The following is a 21,736-nucleotide window of genomic DNA, read 5'->3' as shown; positions in this document are numbered from 1 at the left end:
TTGCTTTCAATACACTTTCTTTGTTCTGTGTATTTAATGTTTTGACTACATTGTGGGAAGGTTCTTCTCTGGTCCTATTTGGTGTTCTAAATTTATCTTTGCCAGTATGTAATGTTCCAACCCCTCTACCTTGTCTTCAAGCTCTGATAATTCTGTCTTCCTGATCCATTCTATTGATGACACTTTCCATGGTATTTTTTAAATTTACTGAATGTTTTCATTTCTGTTATTTCAGCTTAACTCTTTTTCCCCAGTGTTTCTGCCTCTACTGAATTGCATTTATTCTGTATTGACTCCCGTATTTCATTTAGCTATTTCTATTCTCTTGGAATTCACTCAGACATTTATTGTGTCTTCTTTGACTTCTTTGACCATATTTATGATCATTCCTTTGAATTCTTGCAAACTAAGTCAGGCTGTGTACTTTGGTAAAGACTACCAAAGGTTAAAAAAAAAGGAAAAAAAATAGAGACAGGAGAAGATAGAGAAGAAGAGAGCAGAGCAGGATAGTGCTGGCCTGCTAAACTGGCATTACATAAAGGGGGCATAAATGTCAAGGAGAGAGAGCAGGAGGGGAGCCTGGAGTTTGAATTGAGTCTTGCCTGCTTGGTGATTCAGTCCTTTGCAAAGTCAGGTCACAGATGCTGGTCCCATCAATGGACAGTTTTTCACAAATCAGGTCATAGAGGCTGGTTATACCTTCTAGTCTAGCTGAGAATCCTGTGCCCTCCCCTGGTCAGTCCTTCAGGGTATCAGGTATGCCACTTGAAACCTATCTGTGCTCCCTTGTACAGTCTGGCTTCAACTCGGTTTCCACCTTGATGAATATTGAGTGTGGTGCTGATTCAACTTCTTCCCCACAGTCTAGACGTATTCATCTGGCCTGGTTTCAGTACATACTCCTGTGACACTTGATCTTGAGTTTCCTAATAGTGAAATTTGTAAAGTGCCTGAGGCCACCAAACCACCAACTCAATAGGGGTCTTTTTAAAATAGCATTCCCACCACTGCTCTAGTTCTAAAGACAAAGAGTTTTCTGAATGCATGTTCTCCCTCTGCTACATACAGTTTTGTCTCCCCACCCCCTCCCTAAAATGTCTGTTACTGAAAGTATAATGCCAGTTTTCTGAGGCTCTCTGTAATAAGTGTGGCTCTAGTCACTCCCTCACACTGAATGAGGGTAGCTTCCCAGACATACCAATCCCTCTAGGATGGACTGCAGATTTTTAAATGATCTGCCATGGGCTGGAGAGATGGCTCAGTGGTTATGAATACCGGCTATTCTTGCAGAGGACCAAGGTTCAGTTCCAGTCACCGATATAGCAGCTAACAACCATCCATAACTCCACTCCCAGGGAATTAGACTCCCTCTTCTGGCCTCCACAGGCATTGTATGCATGTGATACACTTACATACATGCAGGCAAAATTAAATATGTCTACCTTTGCTGATGCATCCTAATGAATATTGTTTGAATTCTTGTAACATGAATTCTTTTTATACTCTTCCCTTGAATGAATTATATTCACTGGCTCTATGCTATTACAGCTGTTCAAAAAATTAAGCAGGATAAAGCACGTAGATATAGTGTCTCAAAAAAAAAGTCCTAAAGCATATAGAGGTGCTCGACAATAACAACAATAAAAATATTTAAATGGGCATAGGTCTTACGTAGATATTTCCCCACAGAAGACACAAAAAGCACATGAAAAAATATTCATCATTAATTATTAGGGAAATGCACATCAAAATCCTAAGATCTGACCTCTTATGCAACAGAATAACTATTTTTTTTATCAGAAATTGGGGTTAGGGAGGCAGCTTAGTGGGAGGACCTGAGTTCAAATCCCCAGCACCCACATAAAAAGCATTTATGACTGCATGGTACCTCTAACCCCACCACTGCAGTTTGGAGAAGAGTAGATCCCAAGAGTTCCCTGGCTAACTATCCCAGCAAAATGGTGAGCTTCTGGTTCAGTGAGAGACTCTCTCAGGCAATAAGGAAATGATAAGGAAGACAGTCAATGTCTTACTCTGGGCCCTGCATGTCCCTCAAGAGTCTGAGGCAGGAAAATAGATTGACCCCAGGACTTTGAGGCAGACATGGACTTATTGAGACTTTGTCTCAATTCAGTAAGACTTTGTCTCAAAAAACAGGGGAGGGGGAGGGAGTGAGAGAGAGAGTAAGGGGAAGTAGGTGAGGGAAGAGAAGCAAGTAACTAAGATCAGAGATGAAATGGTGAGTTCCCTGAGGATCTCAAAGGAATAAAAGGATTAAAGTTAGGACTTAAAAGCTGCACATCAGCAAGTTAGATAAGTCCTAGAAACACACATTATACCCAAAAGTGACAGAGTTTAGATCTGGAATGTCTTCCAGAGGCCCATGTGTTAAGGGCTTGATTCCCACCCCATGGGGCTATTTGGAGGTGGTAGAAGTTGTGTGATATGACTTGGGAAGTTCTAGATCACAAGTTCTTGAAGGGGATTGACTGTAAATTCCTGGTCTCTTGCTCTGTTTCTTTCCAGTCCCCATCATAAAGTGAACAACTGTGTTCCACCACATACATATTCCTCAGTATGATGTGCTAACTCCTCAGACATGCACACCAAACATGTTGAGGCACACCTGTAAACCCAGCACTTGGGAAGCAGAAGCTAGTTCAAGGCCAGGCTAGGCTACATAGTGACACCCTTCTCCCATACAAAAGGAGGAGGAAGGGAAGGAAAAGAAGAAATAGACAGTTCTCAGCAATATGACAAGGTAAGAGATTGAATCAGTAACTAAAAGCTTCCCTATTAAAAAAAAAACATATATATGCAATAAATAACCAAGTAAAGCATGACTTCACTAGTGAATTCGACCAACTATTTAAATAAAAGTTAGTGTACCTTCCTACTCAAACATCCTAACATTCTGTAAGACCCACATTATTGCCATGCCCAGAGAAAGCTACAAGAAAAAATGGAAACAAACTAATATCCTTTCAAATCTTGATACAAAAACCTTCAGCAAAATACTGGCAAGGCAAATTCAACAGCACACAAAAGGGAATTATATACACAAAAAAATTAATTTACGCAAAAAAATTAATTTAAAATTAATTTTTTTTGGTCTTTTTGAGACAGGGTCTCCCTATAGCCCCAGCTGTCCTGGAACTCACTATGTAGACCAGGCTGGCCTTGAACTCACAGAGATCTGCCTGCCTCTGCCTCCCGAGTGCTGGGATTAAAGGCATGCGCCACCACACCAGGCAAAATTAATTTTTTAAAAAGATTTTACAAGATGGTCAAACAGGATTTGTCTCAAGACTGTTCAGTATAAGAAAACCTATCACTGTAATACACAGTACTGATAAAAAAGAGAATAAAACACATGCTCATTTCACCCTGAAGCTAGTCCCAGGCTTTGAATATAAAAGTATACTACGTACTTTACTTATTTTACTTATTACTGTGACAAAATACCTGACAAGAAGCAACTTAAGAGAGGGTTTATTTGGGCTCACAGTTTGAGGATACAGTACATGATGATGGGGGAGGCAACTCTCAGCTTTGTTGGCAAAAGATGGAGGCAGCTGGTCACACAGTCTCGGTCAGAAAGTAGACAGAGATGAATACTGGCATTCTGCTTGCTTTCCTTTTTTCCTTTTATTCAGTCTAGGACTCCATCCCACAGGATCGTAATGCCCAGATTCTGGGTGACTCTTCCCTCCTCAGTTAAACCTTTCTAGAAACATCATGCTCACAGAAACACCGAGAGAATGTATTTCCTTAGAGACATACCTGTAGGTTTATCTTTGAGAGGTTTAACTGAGATGGGAAGGCCTACCTCACTGTAGGCGGCACTGTCTTCATGCACTGATTGGAAGGGAAAAGGAGGCCAGCTGAGCAGCAGTACTCTCTCTGCTTCCTGACTGTGAACAGGATGTAACCAGCCATCTCAGGCTCCCACTGCCATAGCTACAGCTGCCCTCGCTGCCGAGAGTCCCCTTCCATGATGCACTGCACCTTCAAACTTTGAGCCAGAATACATTCTTCTCTCCTGAAGTGCTTTGGTCAGGTATTTTGTTACAGCAGAATACCAAATAAACAAAGAGCGATAACATCAAAAACAGCTATCTTGGGGGGAAGGGGTTGAATGATACTACAGTTGTGATACTATTCAAAGCCCATTTTCAACAAAATTTATATATCATAAAAAGAAACAGAAATGTGCCATATATATATATATGTATATATTAGAAAGTAAATAGAAAATGTATCTGAAGGGGCCAGATGTTGGACTTAGTGGATACAGGCTGTAAATCAGCTAACTCTGCATTCAAAGCCTTGAAAGAAACTGGAGTTAAAGAATCAAAAAAGCTGTGTCCAACTGAATATAGAGTATAAATAAATGGAAATCATTAAATCAAATAGAGGATTAAAGATATAGCTCAGCAATGGTGAGCTTCTGGTTCAGCGAGAGACCCTCTCTCTAGGCAATAAGAAAATGATAACGGAAGACAGTCAATGTCTTGCTCTGGCCCCTGCATGTACCTCAAGAGTCTGAGGCAGGAAAATAGATTGACCCCAGGGCTTTGAGGCCAGCATGGACTCAGTGAGACTTTGTCTCAATTCAGTGTACTCGCCTAGCTTGCATGAGGTCCTGGATTCAATCCTGTGCTCCAAAAGTAAAAAACAGAGTGACTGGAGAGATGGCTTAGTGGTTAAGAGCACTGTTACACTGTTTGCTCTTACAGAAGACCAGGATTCATTTCTTAGAACCCACATGGCAGCTAACAGCAGTCCTTAACTCCAGTTTCAAGGGATCTGACACCCTCTTCTGGTCTCTACAGGCATTGTACAACATGGGTACACTTACATACATGCAGGAAAAGCATGCATACACATAAAAATAAATGAGGCCAAAAATTCTTAATCAGATAGAAGCTCTATAGTTGAAAAATAGCATTCTAGTTACTTTTTCGGTTGCTACGATAAACCTCCCTGACCAAAAGCAGCCCAAGGAAAAAGGCTTATTTCAGCTTACACCTCACAGGTCACATTTGATCACTGAGGGAAGTCAGGGAACTAAGGTAGGAACCTGGAGGCAGAAACTGAAGCAGAGACCTTCGAGGAGTGTTGCTTGCTGATTTGCTTCCCCTGGCTTCTTCATCTGCTTTTCTTACACAGTCCAGGCCCAACAGTCTAAGTATGACATTGTCCACAGTGTGCTGGGCTCTCATCCATCAATTAACAATTAAGAAAATACCTCCCAGATATGCCCACAGATCAATCCGATGGAGGTAATTCCTCAGTTACCTTATCCCCAGGTGACTAGTTTGTGTCAAGTTGACAGAAATTAACCAGCACGTACAGTAACTGAAAATACAGGTTAGAGGCAAACTCAGCAACAGATTTGAACTAGCAAAAGAATCTTCATACTTGACTATCCATCAAAAAAGTAAAAGTATCCAATTTTGAGTTACGGAAGAAAAGAAAAGGTTTCAGAGGCCATGGAGGCACCATCAGGCATACCACACTGATGATAAGAATTTTAGAGTGAAAAAACAGAAGAGCAGAAATAATGTGACTAATGACTGAAACCACTCAAACTTTATGATAAATGATAATCTGCACAGCTGAGATGATCAGAAAAGCCCACATAGGGTAAACCCAAAAATCCACACTCAGACACATCATATCAAACGCCCAAGAAATATTCTTGAAAGCAACAAAAAAGAAGTGACTCATGTGTCAGAGATCCTAAGTAAATCACTCATCGGAAACTGTAGGCCAGAAGACAGTAGATAATACATTAAACATACCAAAAGGAAAACTGTCAATCAAGGATTCTCTATCTGACAAAACTTTCCTTGAAATATGAAGTATCCTAGACATTCATGGATAACACAGTCACAATTCATCACTAGCAAACCTCTTAAAACTAAAAAGAAGACAACTGAGGGACACTAGATAGCAGCTTAAATCCACACAAACCGTATCTATGATAATTCTGTTGACAGAATATAAAGCCTAGTATGAATGTATTTTTCTTATATGGTACCTCTTTTGTTTCCTGTGTGATTTAAAAGCCAAAAATGGTAGTACATGTCTATAATCTCAGTACTTGGGAGGCTAAGGTAAGAGGATCATGAGTTTGAGACCAGCCTGTGTTACATAAGAAGTTCCAGGCCAGCTTAAGCTCCATGGTTAAGTCCCTGCCTCTAAAAAAAAAAAAGAGAGAGAGAGAGAGAGAACTCCATAAAGTAACAGTCACAGACGCATAGATGGGTCAAAGTCTTATTTATACAAAAATAACAGCACAAGGGAGGGCAGAGGGAATGGAGTTATACTAAAGCAAAGTTTGTATATGAACTTTGAATTATATTAGTGTTAAGCTGAACTAGATTTTGTTTCTAAGCTAATTTGTTCATTGGAGTCCCCAGAGCAACCACCAAGATAGTGACACTCAAAATATATTTTTAAAACACTGAAAGAATTAAGGGGGATATTAGAAAGCAGTTAACAAAATAAAAGAGCAGTAAAGGAAAGAATTCTACATGAGCCAAGTGTGGTAACTCACACCTATAATCCTAGCACTCAAGAGGCTAAGACAAAAAGATAACCGTGAGTTCAAGACTAGCCTAGGATACAGTGAGTTTCAGGCTAGTCTGGGCTATAGTAAGACCTGTCCAGAAAATTTTTAAGAATTGGTCTGACAAGATGGCTCAGGGTTAAGAGCACATACTGAAGAGGACCTGAGTTTGATTTGTAGGACCCATACCAGGCAACTCACAAATACCTGTAACTCCAGCTCTGGGGAGATCGGATGCCTCTGGCATCCATAGGCTCCAATACTCACTTTCACATACCTATAATTTTTAAAATTCTAACTCAAAAATAATAAATTTATATACATGAAGCATATAGAAAACAAATAGCAAAGAGCAGGTATAAATGCTACATTATCAACAGTTATTTTAAGTGTAAATGAAAGAAACATTCCACCAAGAAATTGTGTCGGAACTGGCAATAAAATTATAGTGTCTACAGGAGATTGTCAAGACATTAAAGACAAGAGTTATTACTAGGAATGAGAACTGGGCTAAGGGTGTAGCTCAGTTGGTAAAGTTGTTGTTTCCATGCATGAGGCCCAGGGTCTGATTCCCCAGACCTTAGACCTTGTCTGATGGCTCATGCCTGCAATTCAAGCCTTCTAAGCGGTAGAGGCAAGAGTATCTGAAGTTCAGGATAGGGAGTTTGAGACCAGCCAGGGCTAGAGACCTGGTTGAGATAATAGCAAATTAAAAATAAAGAAGTATCTGAAATAAGTACCCTAATCTACCTAGAGAAACTGGAAAAAGTAAAGCAAGTCAGCCTAGGACAAGCAGAAGGCAGGGAATAATGAAATAAATAAAATAGAAATTAGAAACAGAGTAAACCAAAGAATGCGTTTTTGAAAACTGTGTTTTAAATGAGCAAGCCTTTGTTACACTGATCAGGAAAAGGACAAAATTCCGGAATGAAATAGGACACACTAAGTTTACAGAAATGAAGGATACACAGATGAACAATAAGCACTTGGAAAGAAGTTCAACATCATTCTTCACCAGGGAAATACCAATGAAAACTCCTTCCCAACAAGATGACTGTAACAGAAAACAGATGGTGAAAAGTTAGCTAGGATGTGGAAAGACTGAACTCTTCATACATTGCTTGTTTGAGCAGAACTGGTGCAGCTACTTTTTCACTCCATATGTACGCTCTATTTATTGACCACATCATAATTGTACATACTCATGGGGTACAGTGGCATTTCAGTACATGTCTGTCATGTAGTAGGTCTGGGTAACTGACATACTAACACCTTCAGTATTTAAAGTTTGTGTTGGAACGTGAGAGATTCTCTTTGCTGCCTGTTTTGAAATACACAATTACTGTTGTCAGCCATATTCTCAGGTATGTAACCAAAAGACAGAAAAACATAAGTACAAAAAGCTGTGTTAATGTTCATGGCAGTGTTTATGATATCCAAAACTGGAAACCACCCAAAACGCTATTAATGAAGCTACATTATGAGACGAAATGTAGCGTGTTACCATGTGTGGCAGTTAAGATAATGAAGTGCTGACGCGTGCTACAGTGTGAACCTCAAGAACAGGCAAAGGGAAAGAAGCTGCCAACAAAGGCCCCTGTGATGTCGCCGTGCATTCACGTGAAGTCTTCGCGCTAGGCAAATCTGTGGACAGACAGAGGCACATTAGAGAAATGACCTACTTCTGCAAGTGTAATGTTGCCAACAAGAGCGCCCCAAAGGGCGTGGAGTTTCCAGGTGATGAAAATGTCCTAAAACTGTGTATTGTGCTGAATCAGGCTGAATTCTTAGGATATTCCCTAAAACATTTACAAATGGGTAATGTCTATATGTGGGAAACATATAACATACAATATACAGTGTTTGTATCTCAGACAGAGCTGTTTTTTATAAACCATTAATCATTAACTTTCGAGTGCTTAACATTTTATACCTTAAAAATAAGTTTTCTTACCTGAATGTCCAACATTTTAGAGTTTCCGTATTTGATGAGTGCAGTGAACCTCAGTGTTTTCTCTTTCTGCTTTGTCTTCTTACCAGCTGGGCAGCTCAGCCAGTCTGCACACTTAGCTCTTCAACTGCCTTATAATGTGCTGGGTTTAGGTCGAAGTGCCAATTTTCTTGACCATCTTTTTGTTGGTATTCCTCGTCCATCTGGAGAGAAGGTAAGTAAAAATTTAGTTTGTTTACAATTACTTCATTTTAATATTTACCATTTAAATGTTTTAATTCAGTAATTTAAATCCAATTGAATTTTAATTCAAGTAATTCAAATATTTTTTTTCTTTTAAATAATTAAAAAACTGACTCAATAGTGACCTAAGCATACCATTTGATTTTTTTTTCCATTTCTTCTCCCTTGTACCTCATGACTTCCTATCCTTTTTACCTGTTTCTTAATATTTTTTTTTACTATTTACAACATAAATGCTATTTTGATAACATAGAAGTAGCATTATTATACCTGATATATAGAATAGTATCATTTGTTTGTCTCCTGACTTGAATTTTAGCTCCAAGCAGCATTTACACAAAGTGCTTTGAATAATGCCTGCTGTACAGAGTATCTGTTGGGTGGATGAATTCATAGCACACAAATACAGTCTTTTCCTAAAAAGATCAGAAAAAAATGTTTTTCAGATGACTGAGAAGCCCTATTTTGGAATAAATATATATAAATTTTACTTAATTCATACCTAGGATTTCAAATTCTCAAAAACATTTGAGACTTTTCCCTTTTTTAGAGTAATTATATATATATAGTGTTCTTAGATAGAAAGACAGATAGATAGACACTAGCTGTTAAATGTTCTTAAATTCTTTTTTTCAGTCTATAAGAAAACAAGAGTGGACTGCAATCATTCCAAATTCCCAGCTGATTGTCATACCATACCCTCATAATGTCCCTCGAAGGTAATGTCCTTGATTAAACTGAATTTGATAGGTATACAGTGACATCTTTGTAAACTCTCCTATTCCCAACTCTGTTCCCATGAGTGAGTCAGTCAATTCAAATGACTAAACATATCTACCTAAAAGGTCCCTGATATTTCATAATTCATTCCTGTTTTTAAAAAGCAACTTAATCTGGGCGTGGTGACGCACGCCTTTAGTCCTAGCACTCGGGAGGCAGAGGCAGGTGATTTTCTGTGAGTTCAAGGCCAGCCTGGTGTATACAGCGAGTTCCAGGCCAGCTGGGGCTACAGGAAGACCCTGTCTCAAAAAGACAAAAAAAAACTTAACTAGAAACTTATTATATAATGCTTAATTTTCACTAGTTCTAAATGATAATTTTCTTTTTTTATTTTATTTATTGTTTTTATTTTATGTGTATGCGTGTATTGCCTGCATGTAGGTAAGTGCGCCTGTGTCATGCAGTGCCCTTGGAGGACAGAAGAGGCCTTTGGATCCCCTGGGACTGGAGTTATGGACAGTTGTTAGCTGCCATGTGGGTGCTGGGATTCAAACCCAGGTCTTCTGCAAGAACAACCAGTGTTCTTAACCTCTGAGCCATCTTTCCAGCCCCAATTTTCTTTTCTTTTTTTAATTTTTTTGCAGTGCTAAGAATTGAACCCAGTGCCTTATGTATCCCAAGCAGATATTCTACCACGAAGTACCCTGCTCAGTGTTAGTCTTTATTTAAACTTTAGGTGGGATGTATTCAGTGGTATGCTAGAACCAGCTCACACCATCTCTGTCTCTATTCAGTGAAGTCATATTAACGTCCATTATTGAGAGAGAATTTACCCCATTGAAAAGTGATGAATTCCATAAACCAGAAGTACCTACTGTGCCAGATAACTGGATAACCAACACATCACTACCTGTATTTATGCAAGATTTAAGGGCTTTTATACCAAAATCCTTAAGGAAATAAATTTGTTACCAATTGGCTTGAAATAAGATGACATCACTACAGTTATTTGCCTGAGTTAGGGTCGTATGATATTGGGATTTTTGTCTTGTTTTGTGATAGGGTCTTACTAGTTTGCTCAGGCTGTTCTGAAAGTTCAGCTCCAGAAATCCTCCCACTTTAGTGTTCTGAGTACCTGGGACTGCCATGTTATATATCTGTAGTAGCTTTCTATATTTGAAATTGGCAACAAACTATTAAATCTGAATCGGGAGTAGGAAACTAGAAAGTACAGTACTTGCAGAGTACCGTGTTTACTGCCATGGACACAGAAGAGTCTGTGTACAACAGTAGCAAATAAGCAGAATGGAGAACTATGGAAGTGAGCGTTGTGACTTCAAAAGAAGGCATCTGTACATATGTGTTCACACATGTTTATCTCACAAAGAACACACAAGAAATGGGTCTGTGTGAGTAGGCACCTGAGGAATGGCTTCTTTTTTCTTTTTCTTTTTACTTAATGCCTATACTCTTGATTTTTTTTGTATGTCAGTTTTATTAATATGTAGCAGTTCTGTTACACTTATCACAACCGGAAACATATTTGCTGGTGAAAAGTGAAAATTAAAAAGTCATAAATAGGGGCTAGAGAGATGGCTCAGAGGTTAAGAGCACGTGGTGGCTAACAACCATCCGTAACTTCAGTTCCAGGAATTTGACGCCTTCTTCTGACCTCCACGTGCACTGCACAACACAGGCGCACTTACATACACTCATACACATAAAAAAATAATAATAATAAAAATTTTTTAAAGTGATAAAATTTCTGGGAATTTTATTTTACTTTTTAAAATATTTTTGGGGGTTTTTTATGTGTGTATGAGTGTTATGCCTGCGTGTAGGTAAGTGCACCTGTGTCGTGCAATGCTCACGGAGGACAGAAGAGGCTGTTGGATCCCCTGGGACTGGAGTTACGGACAGTTGTTAGCTGCCATGTGGGTGCTGGGATTTGAACCTGGGTCTTCTGCAAGAACAGTCAGTGTTCTTCACCGCTGAGCCGTCTCTCCAGCCCCTTTACTTATTTTCATAATTAAATTTTTTAAGAATTTCATAGATGAATACTGTATTTACATCATTCTACTCTTTGCTCTTCCCCCAGCTACTCCTGTTTTCCCCATTGCTTCTCAGTTGCATGACCTCTTCAATTATTTCCTAAATATATATGTTTTTATACACACACACACACACACACACACACACACACGTGTGTGGTATAAATCCATCCTACTGAGTCCATTATGTGCTGCTTATATGTACGTGTGTTTGGGCTGACCACTTTGGATTGGATAACCTATTAGGGAGCTTGTCCCTGGAGAAACTGATTTCCCCTCTCTCAGCAGCCACTATAGCTCTTCACCTCGAGGTGGGGCCTTGTGGAATTTTCTCCATGTATGCTGGCGTGTCACCTGATGTCACTATGCAGGTCTTGTTTAGGCAAGCATAGTGTGGAGATTTCAAGGGTGCAGCTTCCCTGTCTTACCTAGAAGACACAATCCAGCAGCAGGCATCCTGATATTCTGGTTCTTTCAATCTTTTCACACCCTCTTCTGCAATGTTCCTTCACTCTTAGGTTAGGGTTAGGTTAGTTTAGGGCCTGACTCAGCAATTAAGAGCTCTTGCTCTTGCAGAGTTCAGTTCTCAGCACCCACATCAGGTGATTTACAACCACCTATATAACTCTAGATCCAGGGCATCTGACCCTAAAGTGTGTTTTATTTTTTATTATTAAGATACCTAAGAATAGTTAACTTCAACTACTTAACAATATTCATTTTCTGAAGGTTTATTCATCTGAATTTCTGAAGAATTCCACCATAGTTTTAGATTCTTCCATAATTAAATTTTTTCATGTTTCTTTTGCTCTTTTCAAAGAAATATTCTTTTCAAATTTATGCACATAATAAAAACCCTAATTGATTTTGTTTGAAGTATATTGTGAGATTTAACGAGAAATTAACTTATGCATCAATAAATTTTAATTATCGCAAGATAAATCAATAGTTACTTGCTGTTCATTAGAATGATCTTACCCTTATTAAACTTTCAAAATGAAAACATGCCTATTTCCTATTTCTAGGGAGAATCAGAAGTTCTGTGTGTATAATCACTTGCAGCGTTAGTTATAAAGACCTTGATTTTAGGCATTTTAGTGTTTTCAAGTGCTATATTTTATGTACTGTTTTAAGAGAGAAGACCTAATTATGTTTATGCGAGCGACATCTATATATTGTCATTAACAGAAAGGTTAAGTCTCAACATAAAAGTCATTATCCTAACGTAAAATATCCAACATAACACAGAAATGGTAGCAGTTTTGCCCAAGCCGTCAATGAACACCCACTCAGACATAGGATTATTTTAGTTGGTTGTAGTGCATGTGTAGACAAGAGTCAAAACTAAAATGCTATAGAATGCTTACTGAAATCATATGACTTATGTAGCCTTTGGCGCACAGGGTTTCAAATTCAACAGTTCAGTCAGAATGTTTAAAAAAAAAAAAAAAAAGGTATCTTTGATTATCCAAAGTGCCCTTGATAAATTTACTTAAGAATAATTCTGAGATGGAAGTGTAGCTCATCTGTAAAGTATTTGCCCTGCACACTTGATGCCCTGTGTGTAATCTCTAGAGCTGCACACAATGAAAGAACATTGTACTTCAGTTCTAAGAGTGAGCTCTGCAGAATCCTCAACAGCCTCCACATTATCTAAATTGAACTGCTTTCCTTAGGTTAGTGATTTAATGAATGGACTTTAATTAATAAGCTATTTTGCCTTCTCATATCATTTAAGATTTTTACTGACTTAAAATTTATTATTTTAATTGTTCTCTTTTTTTCTACAGCTGGAGTGCCAAACTGTATCTTACACCAAGTAACATCGTTCTGCTGACTGCTATAGCTCTCATTGGTGTCTGTGTTTTCATCTTGGCAATAATTGCCATTTTACATTGGCAGGAAAAGGTTTGTTTTTCAATGAATTAACTTTGGTTAGTTTTATTATGGTAGTATGTTGCTTTTCAAAACCAATGTTGAAGAGCTGAAATATGGGTCAGTAGTTGAAGCCATAGATTGAAGCCTTAGCATCACAAACACACACACACACACACACACACACACACACACACACAGAAGAAAAAGGAAAAAAAGTAGTATCAAATACTTAATTAGTAAGTTCCAATAAAGGCCCCCAAAAAAGTTCCTTTGTGTCACAAGAGAGATATTTTCTTTTTTCTTTGGATTGTCATGCCTACCAGAGTCATGTTGTGCTAACTAAAATTACTATTTTATCCTGGCTGCTCTTCTAATTTATAAAATGGAGAATATGTTGATTATCCTGATAAATGTTCATAGATTGGTTACTCAGAAGTAAAATCAGTCTTTCATATATCAGAAATAATTCAGAAATATTCAATATTTAATATTATAGCTTAAAGACCAAGGATGACTGTAGTTTGTATCACAACATAGTCCAAAATATTATATAGCTTGTCCTAGTTTGCTCTCTTGCAGTGATAAAACATTGACCAAAAATAACTTGGGGGAGGAAAGGATTTATTTCAGCTTAACAGTACAATCCTTCATTGAGGGAAGCCAAGGGAGCTCAAGGTGGGAAACTGGAGGCAAGACTGAAGCAGAAACCATAGAGGAACACTGCTTGCCTCCTCTGGCCTGTGATCAGCCTGCTTTCTCATACAACCCAGGGCCACCTGCACAGGAGTGGCACTGCCACAATGGGGTGAGCCCTCCTACATCAATTGGCAGTTAAGAAAATGCCTCACAGACATGGCCACAGACCAGTCCCGCAAAGGCAGTGCCTCAGCTGAGATCCCCTCTTTCCAGATGTGTCAAGGTGACAAGTGAAGCCAACCAGCGCATAGCTCGTGACCTATGAAAGGAAATTAAGTTCTTTTTTTTTTTTTTGGCCTTTTGAGACAGGATCTCCCTGTAGCCCCATCTGGCCTGGAACACACTATGTAGATCAGACTGCCTCTGCCTCAGGGTACCACCATGCCCTGATTAAGTTAATTATTTTGTCAGATCTGATAAATATTGTGGACTTCCAACAGTCATGATGCAGTGGCTAAAAGCTGAATGCTTGACCATGCACATACTTTATTTCCCATGGCTCTGTGGTTCTTCCGTCTGTTTTGTCACTTTTTCACCTCTGTTGGCTGCTGCTTTCTCCTGTTCCCCCAGTGCGTGCTTTACTACACTGCCTGCCTAATCTCTTTCTACACTTCCTGGCAATGTCACTTAAACCCATGGTGTCAACCATTATCTCCAAATATTGTCAGATTACCAGGATCTCTACCAAGATTACTTAACCACAAAACCAGCATTCTAAAGCCTCCTTTCTCCCCTTCCTTACTTGCCTTCAACATTCACCAGCCACCCTGCTGATTCAGAATCTCTTCAGCTGACCCCACATCTGCATACTCACTGCTGCTTCTTTACTTCAGTCCCTCCTTAGATCTCACCTGGTCTCTCTGACTTCAGCTTCTCACCTTTCCTACTGCACTTGATCACTCAGCGTGAAACGCAGCCTTAATCATGTCGCTATTACCCACTTGTCTAAGATGTGCAGTTCCTTTCCCTGGCCTGCACACTTCTCCCACGTGACTCCACTAGACTTCCAGTCTTAGTGCTTACCATGAATGCCCCTTCCCATTACCAATACTGTTTTCAAAGCTTGCCCTGTTACCTTACTCAAACCCACAAGTAATCCCTCTCTCTCTCTCTCTCTCTCTCTCTCTCTCTCTGTCTCTGTCTCTGTCTCTCCCCCTCCCTCTCTTCCTCTCTCTCAAAAGTAACATTTTTTAGGTTGAATCCTGATACACAGTATGTTTTACTGTTTCCTTGTTCTAAGCTTTAAGTTCTTGAACAGGATAAGGTTTTGTTTTTTTTTAATCCCTCAAAATAGTAATCCCTCTATCTTGCTGGGAACAGAAGGTCAATAAATATCTTCTAAATCAATGGGCTAACTACAAACTAATTATCTTAACATTATTAGATTTGGTTGTTAACACCAGTTTTAAGATTAGGCAGAAAATGCAATGGTTGATCCTTACAGAATCTAATGTTTACTCCCAGCTTCAAATATATAATCAATAATAAGTTAAATATTTAGGAACATTTTTCTTGGTCTTTAAATTCAATTAATAGATAATTCATTATAAAATATTCCTTAAGATTATTACATTATAAAAATCTCACCTATTATGTACTAATTGCTGTGAGCTTTTTCTAAAAATCAACTGTTTCAGAAATGACTCTTAATATTTTAATATCACTGAAACTAGTCTAAAATTCTCTTTCAGAAAGCAGATGATAGAGAAAAACGTCAAGAAGCACACCGGTTTCATTTTGATGCTATGTGACTTGGTATTATGTAATGAGATAACCATTTGATTCACTGAAATACTAAATTTTGACTCAGAAAAAGTGGGTTTGATATATTTATGTGATCCCTTGGCAATTATTGGAAAATACTAAAATACAGCCTGAATATCTCATAAAGTCTTTTTTAAAGCACTTTGTAATAATTTGGGCTCTTTATTCACTAGTACTGAACATTTTGTTCCTTTGTGGATGTGCTGCATGTTCTCTGGCGTGTTTGTATTTATAATCTTCTTAGAGTAATGATGATGGAAAGATATGTAAATAAAAAATATTTAAATGAGCTGGGGCAGGGGCGTTGTTCCACCTGAATTGGTCTTACTTCTTATGTTAGTAATGCAAATTGAATGTTCACAGGATATGACAGATAAAGTTATTAAACATTAACTTTTATCACAGCAGATCAGGGGGTTCTTATAAAAGACATACAGTGTGATTGACTTGCCTGGCCTTGGAATCACAGTCTTGCCTTAAACTCCTGGCTCCGTAACTTACAGTACTTAGTACAGTGCTAAGCATACAGTAGTGTTCATCAAGCAGTCGCAGTCATTATCACTATTTTTAGGTGATTTTATTTTACTCCTATAGCTAATTATCAGAACAAATACAATTGATAGGTTTTTTTAGACATAAGGAAGTCAAACTAAAATTCTTGGTGGTACAAATCTTATGTAATTTTTTCTGCAAATTATAGTACTCTTCAAGAGTAAATGTGTACTAAAAATGGCCATTTGAACACTAATCCTTATGTGATAATGGAAAGCACTTGATTTCTTGAAAGAAAGTTGCTTATAGGCAGACTGGAAATGCAAATCTGCCATCAAATTTCTGATTTCTAAAGCTTAGAAAAATATTATTTCTATTCAGACCTCAGTGTAAATTTTATATTGTGAACTTTACATTGCCAAAATTTACTTTTAAATGATTTAAATCTAGAATTGAAGGGGGAGATTTGTATATCAAGGCTAATATTTTCTAATTATTTGGGCATGTTATGGTTCTAAATATACAAAAAATTTCTCTGAAAAATTTTGTTCATGTTATTTTTTTCTTTACACTTCACTGGGGGCCATGTGTTTAATTATTTTCTTTTGTGTCTAAGCATGTTACTGTAGCTTCTAAATAAATATTCCTTACTAAATGAAAGAATTGTGTTGAAGTTTTCAATAATATTTGGAGCCTTGGAAGATTTCATTACAAATCACCAGCTGGATGATGAGACTGAGGTGACTTGCTCTTTTTCTCTGTGTGAGTCAGGGACAAAGTAAAATTCCCTGATAGGACTTAAATTCACTAAACAGATCAACCCACAATTCTATGTCACTTTTATAATAATAATTAAACTTAGTATCTCTTAAAACATGAATCCTAAAACTCACTTGGAGTCAGGATCTATAAAGACTAATGGTACACAAAATGTTAATGACAATTAAAAATACAGTCAATGACATAATGTTTGTGTATCTCCAAACACAAATTTGATTTTATTGGATTAACTTTAAATATCATTGGAGTTAAAAAGAAAATATGTCACGGCATCAAGAATCAACAAAGACCTTTGTATTAATTTTACATGTTGTGGAGGGAACAGAAATAACTGGGTCCAGAACCCCCCCATTTGTGAGTTATAATTAGTCACTTAGCTTCAAGCTTCACTTTCTTCATCAGTAAAACAAGAATAGTGATTAATACCTGTCTTGAAAAACAGTTTCTAGAACCCAAAGATGACAGTCTATGCACAGAAGGCATTGGTAAGTGTTGTTTCTCTTCCCTTATTTTCCATTATAGTAACCAGCTATCATTTCCTCCATTTCCATGCCACTGATTATAGTCCAGCAATCCTCCATCTTTAGGGAATAAGAAGTGATTAAGACTTAATAGTCACATTGAAGATATTGCAAACATGTTGCTAAAGCACCATTGATTTGTTAGCACTTCACATATTCTTACAAACAGCTAAAAATGAAAGAAATTCGAAAAGTTAAGTTGTGCCCCACAGACCCTGAGAGTAAGCCAACCCTTGTAAATGACTTAAAACCTGGCCAAGCACACCTTATTGGTTATGTTCAAAGACTAGTAAAACAGATAACGGGTAACAGAATGCTCTTGATGAACATTGTACCAAAAAAATGGAAGAAAGGAAGCAGAGGCAAACTAGAAAATGGAGGTATGATATTCTGAATAGAGTACCTTGAAACCCTACATAGAACTCTGAGATGACTCCCCCTCTCCCAACCTGTGCCACAACAAAGTAAGAAGGCCTTTGTACTCAGAATTCATCAGTAAGACCAAGAGCTTTTATTGGGAAAAAGGAATAGTAACAATGTAGAAGGAGTATGGATTGAAAAAGCTATCACTGTAGAAAACTGTGTATATTTTTTAAAAGAGGACCTTGGGGATAAGTTTATACCAATGAATCTGAAAGTTTATTTTTAAAAATTCCGTAGGGAAATGTTACCAAAATGGATTCAAAAAGAAATATGGAATACTCCTAGCTGCTTCTGTGATTTAGTATGGAGATCCTCTATTGGGAGTAATGAAGTATGGCAGGTGGGGAGGAAGTACAGAGAGAGTAATGAAATGTGTGTGAAAACAGAAAAGGCAACTGTTGGAGGGGAGGGGAAGGGGACCAGCAAGAGCAGTCGAGGGGGGAATAATGAATGAATAAGAACAAAGTATAGTCACTTACATATATGAAAATGCCATAATGAAACCCATTACTTTTGTTGTTGTTGTTTAGTGAAAGTCTCCCTATAGCCCCAGCTGCCCTGGAACTCTCTAAGTAGACCAAGCTGGCCTCCTTCTGGAGATCCGCAGCCTCTCCTTCCCGAGTGCTGGGAGTGTGCCACCACACCCAGTGAAACCCAGAAAAATAAATATAAAAAAAAAATACCGAACTTATTTTTATGATGTCTGAAAGTGCCACTGACATTCAGTGTCATCTGAAGAAAGCCGTCACCCAAGATGACAGGTCTTTTCTTGACATAAAAATTCTGAGGATTTGGGTGGCGGTGGACCGGGAGAGAGGAGGGTGGAGGGCAGAGCGCGGTGCAGAGACGAGCCCAGCAGGGGCAGCAGCGAGCAGTGGATGGGGGGGAGGCAGGAGTCTCCAGAAAGAAACTTGATACCTTGTATCCTGGAAGTTCATTTAGGAGTCCGCAATTAGGGACTTGTTTGAAATTTGGACAGGGCTAATCGAGGAGCAACAAGACCCAAAAGGCCAAATGCTGGAAATGAAGTGCGCCAGTTCAAACTGGTACTTCTAAGAGAGTCTGCTGTTGGCAAGTCAAGCCTGGTGCTTCACTTTGTGACCGGCCAGTTCCTTGGATTTCAGGAGAGCACTATTAGGGCTGCTTTTCTAACCCAGACTGTATGTCTTGATGACACAACAGTAAAGTTTGAAAGATGGGACACAGCTGGCCAGGAGCACTGCCACAGCCTAGCACCAATGTACTGCACAGGACCATGGGCAGCCATAGTTGTGTAGGACATCGCCAATGAGTTCTTTGCAAGAGCAAAGAGCTGGGTTAAAGAACTCCAGAGGCAAGCAAGTCCTAATATTGTAATAGCTTTATCAGGAAACAAGGCTGATATAGCAAGTAAAGGAGCTGTTGACTTCCAGGAAGCACAATCCTATGCAGTTGACAATAGTTCATTATTCGTGGAGACATCAGCTAAGACATCAATGAATGTAAATGAAATATTCATGGCAATAGCTAAAAAGCTGCCAAAGAATGAACCACAGAGCCCAGGGGCAACTTCGGCCAGAGGAAGAGGAGTAGACCTTACTGCGCCTGCACAACCAATCAGGAGTCAGTGTAGTAACTAAATCTCCACTTTGAACTAGCTGGAGTATTTTGCTTCCTAAATGTCAATAACTGTGGAGTTGGAGCTTTTAGCTGGCACAGTATGACTTCCGATAAGAGACTTGTGATTGAATCAAGTTTCTAATACAGAATTATTTTGAGTGGTTTGAACCTAATTTTTAATAACATGCATGTGTCCCTCTGACTAATGTTTCAGTAGAAAGGGAAGTGAGAAGTGTGTGCATATTTGAGTGTGTACAATCTGGAGAGGTTGAGGGAGTGCTTTCTCACCTTTAGGGATAAAGGCAGGTGACTGTCTGGACCCAGTTACTATCCAGTTTCTCCTGACTGGGACAGTAGTCACATGTAAAAGATGTGGAGACAATATGGGCTTTAGAAGACTCATATTTATGTTTAGCAACAGTATTCAAGCAAATGATCATTTCTTCTATTATCTAAAAAGTAAACATTACATATTTTAATGTAGACCCAAGAAAATGTCCCATGTCTCCAGAAAGAAAGAATCTTAGTGTCATCTAAATCATATTCCATCCTATTATTTTTAATGGATTTTTAAAAAGTCAAATGTAACCCCATCTTGTTTTAGGAATATAAAAATACTAAATGCCTTTTATTGAATAGTGTTCGCTTCCTGTAAGTTCTTCAACAAAACTGAAACAAACCAGGTGTCTGATTTGTTTAATCACTGCTAGCTATTAAGTATAGGTCTTTTGTTTGGGGCAGGGAGGGGCCAGTATATTTTAGGTGTTTTCATTGTATGAAATCTACCATGTCAGATGATTTAATCTACTTAAGTGTTAAACTGATAGCAGAATTTATATATTTTACAGTAGCCAGAATTAGTAAGGAAAACAGTTCACCACTGTTTAGTTGTATATTGAGGTGCTAGAGTTGGAATAAAGTGGTATAAGAAGAAAAAAAAATTCTGAGGATTTATAGGCAGTTAATGATTGATAGGAGGAGGGGCTCAGGAAGCCCAACCCCTCCACGAGGAGCTGTTGGCAGTTAATGGTTGCTGGTGGAGGGAGTAATATTTTCTTCAGTGGTGTGACCAGTAACTTGTGATCTTTTAGTAACTAACCCCTCACCAGCACTGGTAGAAGCATGTCTGATTAAATTCAATGGGTCACACAAACAAAAAAAGACATGCACGTAGAAGGGGGAATAATTGGGGAAAGAAAAGAGATCAGCAGAACTGGGAGGGGACAAGAGGGGGTAATGGGGTAAAGACATCAGCATTTCTCTGCAGTAACTGGAAAAAAAAAAAAAAACATAGAAAATCAGAAAGCTGGGCAGGTGAAATGGCTTAATGGTAAAGGTGCTTGCCACCCAAGCCTGGCCTCCTGAATTTGATCCCCAGAACCCACATAAAGGTGAATGGAGAGAACCCACTCCACAGTTATCCTCTGACCTACACAGGTTCGCCATGAAACATGCACACACACACACCATGTACACATACCACATACAATAACAATTTTTAAAGATTTATTTTTATTAGGCTGAGGGTGGTATTGCTGTCCTTTAATTACAGCAGTCAGGAAGGAGAAGCAGGCAGAGCCAGGCCAACCTGATCTATGTAGCAAGTTCAGGCCAGCCAGGGATGGATAGTGAGACCCTGTCTCAAAAATATATATATATATTATATATAATATAATGTAATGTAATATAATATAATATAATATAATATAATATATATGGGCTGGAGAAATGGCTCAGTGGTTAAGAGCTCTTGCAGAGGACCAGAGTCAGGTTCAGTTCCCAGAGCCAATGTGTTGGCTAACAACCATCTGTAACTCAAGTACCAGGGATCCAACACCCTCTTCTGTCCTCAGTGGACATTGTTCAACTCGGGTTCACTTACACACATGCAGGCAATACACTCATACACATAAAATTAAAATATTTTTTAAATGATGAATATTTTTCCTACATGTATGTAAATGTGCCACGTGCATGCTAGGTGCCCACAGAGGCCAGAAGAGAGTATCAGATACTCTAGAACTGGAGTTACAGTCGTTAG

The 21,736-nt window shown here is 38.5% G+C and overlaps 1 protein-coding gene and 1 pseudogene across 1 annotated transcript in view; both read left to right on the top strand.

Moving 5' to 3' along the window:
- Itfg1 (integrin alpha FG-GAP repeat containing 1) overlaps positions 1-17,032 on the top strand; it is a 157,564-nt gene extending 140,532 nt beyond the window's left edge. The window contains exons 11-14 of the mRNA XM_008829638.3: positions 8,618-8,742; positions 9,408-9,490; positions 13,333-13,450; positions 15,808-17,032. Coding sequence (XP_008827860.2) covers positions 8,618-8,742; positions 9,408-9,490; positions 13,333-13,450; positions 15,808-15,867 — 386 coding nt within the window. The 3' untranslated portion in view covers positions 15,868-17,032. The remainder of the gene's footprint in view (positions 1-8,617; positions 8,743-9,407; positions 9,491-13,332; positions 13,451-15,807) is intronic.
- A 1,763-nt stretch (positions 17,033-18,795) lies between these two features.
- On the top strand, positions 18,796-19,715 carry LOC103731279 (annotated as a pseudogene).
- The last annotated feature ends 2,021 nt before the right edge of the window (positions 19,716-21,736 follow it).

The sequence above is a fragment of the Nannospalax galili genome, unplaced genomic scaffold (assembly GCF_000622305.1).
Source record: "Nannospalax galili isolate Female #2095 unplaced genomic scaffold, S.galili_v1.0 scaffold894, whole genome shotgun sequence".
In the NCBI taxonomy this organism is placed as follows: Eukaryota; Metazoa; Chordata; class Mammalia; order Rodentia; family Spalacidae; genus Nannospalax; species Nannospalax galili.
Note: the sequence above shows the minus strand (reverse complement) of the source record. Positions and strands in the feature narration are given on the sequence as shown.